The sequence below is a fragment of the Cystoisospora suis genome, assembly GCF_002600585.1.
Source record: "Cystoisospora suis strain Wien I chromosome Unknown contig_6138, whole genome shotgun sequence".
NCBI lineage: Eukaryota > Apicomplexa > Conoidasida > Eucoccidiorida > Sarcocystidae > Cystoisospora > Cystoisospora suis.
Genome location: NW_027158927.1, coordinates 7,231 through 10,933, shown reverse-complemented (window position 1 = coordinate 10,933; position 3,703 = coordinate 7,231). Strand labels below are relative to the sequence as shown.

Here is a 3,703-nt window from a genome sequence, read left to right as displayed (position 1 = left end):
AGTGAGAGAAGAAGAAGAAGATCTATCTTCTTGACTCCATTTCTCTCCTTTCTCTACCCCCAGAGGATACACATATCCTGCACAGTCGAAGAGGGTTTTTCTCGCAGTAAAGGTTATGACTTTATCTAAGACTTTCTTTTCTTTCTTTCTCTCACTTTCTGCTTCTTCTCCTCCTCTTCCTTCAGCCTCTTCTTGTGGAATTTCGACTGTATGAAAAGATGGAGAGAATTCATACCCTTTCAGTAGAGGCTTCATACGCAAAACAATTACGCTTTTCTTAGCTCTAGACTTGCTCTTCTGCTCTTCTTTCGCATTAGCTGAAGAATGAGACTGCGAGGAAGAAGACGAAGAAGAGAGAAGATATTTCTTCGGTGTAAATACAGCCGAACCGTCCGAATTAGTGAGAAGCTTTGCAGCAGGTAGAGAGGAGTCATTCAGAGAAGAGCACGATATCAAAACGCCTTTCAAGCCTTTCTCTTCTCCTTCTTCTGTCTCTCCTTGAGAAACGTTCTGTCTCTTTGATGGAGATAATACAACTCTTACCGTCACCGTCGGCTCTCTAGATAGAAAGAAAAGATAGGACAGTATTCAGACGAACACAGGCAAAACTCCCCATGAGGAAATCGAGGCATAGATAGAGAGATTCATCCAGACATGCATGTCTACATAACTTACCATTCGCTAGTTGGTTTGACTCTCTGTCTAGATCTATAGAGACAGGTATAGATAAAGACGGTACTCGAGAAGGCAAACACATACATATTTATACATATACATGCACATAGACATATACATAGATATACATATATATACGTATTCATACATATTCATAGGCATGTAGACGTGTCTCTCTCTTTCTGTCTCTTTGGTTTGACACATCAGAGAAGACAGCCGATAAGCCCTACATACATGCACATATACAAATACATATATGTATATATATATATATATGCACATATATAGACATCCTTATATCTTCATGCGGAGAAAGAAGAAGACCGGCACGGAGTGGATGAAATGAGAAAGAAAAAAGAAAAAAGAAGAGGAGAGGTGAGGAAGTGAATGGCCCTGTAAGTTAACTCAAGAAACTTCACTCCCCAGAAATCCAACGCCTTTGACACATACATACACCGATATATCACATGCAAGCCTATAAATAGTTGAATAGTTACATCTGTACATATATATCTATATATAGAGATAGATAGGTAGATTAAAGATAGATCAAAGAGAGATAGATACATAGATAGATTCATAGATAGAGGGAGCTTCATTTTGAAGATGTTCTTGGAGACGTGTGGAGAGATGAAGACATGAACAGACACACGTATCTACACTTCATATACAGAGAGATATCTACGTGCTTATGTCTGTGGGAAGTAGCTAATGCGTGGTATGAGCTGTGGAGAAATTGAAAGAGAAGTCTGGCGGCATCTCCCTGGAAGGTAGAGATATACACAGGGACGGGGGAGAGATAGAAAGAGAGAGAAAAAAGAAAGAGAAGGAAAGCGAGATAAAGAAAACTTGTCAGGAGTGTATGTGGAGATTCTTCTCCTTTTTCTTCTTCTCAGATGAACTCTTTCTTATTCTTATTCTCGTTGTTCTTCTCTTCTCGTGCTTTTCTGAATCTTTTCTATCAGCTTGTTGATACGTCGAGTATAAGACGCATTCCCCCCTTGACGGGCAGCGAGCGAGCGCGCCTTCCATTCCACGTAGAAAGAAAGAGAGAAGGAGAGTAAGACAGAGACAAGAAGAGAGAGAGAGAAAGAAAGAGAGAGTGGATAAGAAAGAGAGATTTTGAGAAAGAGAAGATGGAACTTACTTGATCGCCTTGAGAAGGATCATGTCCGTATCTTTTCTTTCCGTTTGTCTATCGTGTCTCTCCACTCTGTTCCTTAGATCTTCTCTCATAAAAGAGTAGCCTTGATACACAGCTTCAATGGAGACACCTTTCACAAGATCTTCATATCTCATCTTTGATACGTCTTTTTTCTTCTCTCCTTCTCCTTTCTCTTCTTCCACAAAGGGGCTGTCTCTACACCTGAAGACATCTGATACAAATCGGCCAGTCTTATCTGAGAAGACATCTTTCGTGTAAAACGAAGAAGGAAAAATAGAGTCTTTTTCTTTCTTCTCCATTTTACTTCCGGGAGATGAAGGAGAAGAAGAAGATTCGATGAAAGAGATCTTCACGTTTTCTAGAGGCGGTTCGATCTTCCCTCGAAAGACACATTGTCGTTCGGCTTTTATTCGGAGAAGGGTGGGGGGTGCGGACAATGAGAGATCTCCTCTATTCTGTAATTCTTCCGTACGTGTCGACTTGTCTCTATTCTTTTTCTCCTCCTCCTCTTGATCTATCTTGTTCTTTATCTCTTCTTCATCTCTATTGGGCTCTAGGCTCCTGTAGTCTGTTGAATCGCTGTGTACGGTCATAGAAGAAGAAGGAAGAAGATAGAAATAACGAGATGGCGAGACAGACGACGAGGGTGATCGGGGAGATAAGAGAGAAAGATCCTTGTTCAGCTGTACATCTGAAGAAGAATTGGGTAGAAAGAGAATCTCTCCTTCATAGGCTTCTCCCCCCTCGTTTTCTGTCCCGGCTCCAAGAAGAGAGGAAGAAGGAGAAATGACACGGATCAAGAGAGAAGAAGAAGCATAAGAGATCGGGATCCATACAGAACACTGATGAACAAGAACCTTATTCTCTTCTTCTTTCTCTCTTATATGGCGCTGCCCTGTCTTTCCTGCGTTTAAAAGATGTAAAGCATCTGCCTCCACAACTTCTCGAGAGAAATGACAATGCGATTCTCCTCCTACCAATTGAGGCCGTCTCTCATCTTCTCTTCTTCTTTTCTTCATCTTCTCTTCTTCTCTTTCTTCATGGCTATCCTGTAGATCACGTCCATCTTCATCTCTCATCTTCTTGCTTCTTTCTTCTTCTTCTTCTTCGTCTTTTTCTTTGGATATCTCCCGTGGGGACAAGGACAGTAACTGCACCTCAAAAGACCGCTTTCTCAGCTTTGAGAGAATAGCTTGTTCTCTCTCTTCTTCTTTTTCAACTTGCGAATGCTTATTCTTGAGAAAAGAAAAGAGAAAGATCTCGATGGTCTCTCTTCTTTCCGTTACAGTTAGATCTAAAGATGGACTTGAGGACCCGTTGTAGAGAGTCGCTATATCCATCACATGCAAAGGAGAAGAAGAAGAGGGAGAGGAAGAAGACACTTTAAGATAAGAAGGAAAACGTAGAGAGTATTGCTTATAGAAGGAGGGGAGACAGATGGGAAAAGGCCCTTTAGGGAGAAAGAAAGAGATAGATGGAGATGAAGAAGAAGAAGTGATCTCACTTTCTTCTCCTTTCTGTGTGTTGTCTGGATGGTCTTGTCGTTGAGAAAGAAGGGGCAAGAAATGAGCTGAGAAGGAAGCATTGGCTTGAACAGGAAGGCTATACCCTCTCACCTGAAACTTAACGAACACTGGGACATTTAGATCTTCTTCTCTCTCTCCCTTCAAGGAGGAAGACGAAGAAGATGAGACCGATGGAGGGATAGTAACCTAAAGAAACACAGACACACCGGAGTAGTACATTATGCTATGAAATAGAACGTGTAGAAAGGACAAGAAAACAAGTGAAGAGAAAGGCGAATCAGCAACTCCTCGAAGGAGCATATAGCAACACAGGTCTCTGTCTTTAATCTATCTATCT

At 41.4% G+C, this 3,703-nt stretch overlaps 1 protein-coding gene across 1 annotated transcript in view; it reads right to left on the bottom strand.

Annotated features, from left to right (window-relative positions):
* CSUI_009834 (nodal modulator) overlaps nt 1–3,703 on the bottom strand; it is a gene marked incomplete at its 3' end in the record, with an annotated part of 10,180 nt that continues 6,477 nt past the window's right edge. The window contains exons 8-9 of the mRNA XM_068069943.1: nt 1,823–3,552; nt 1–559 (exon numbers count right to left, since the gene is read on the bottom strand). Coding sequence (XP_067918081.1) covers nt 1–559; nt 1,823–3,552 — 2,289 coding nt within the window. The remainder of the gene's footprint in view (nt 560–1,822; nt 3,553–3,703) is intronic.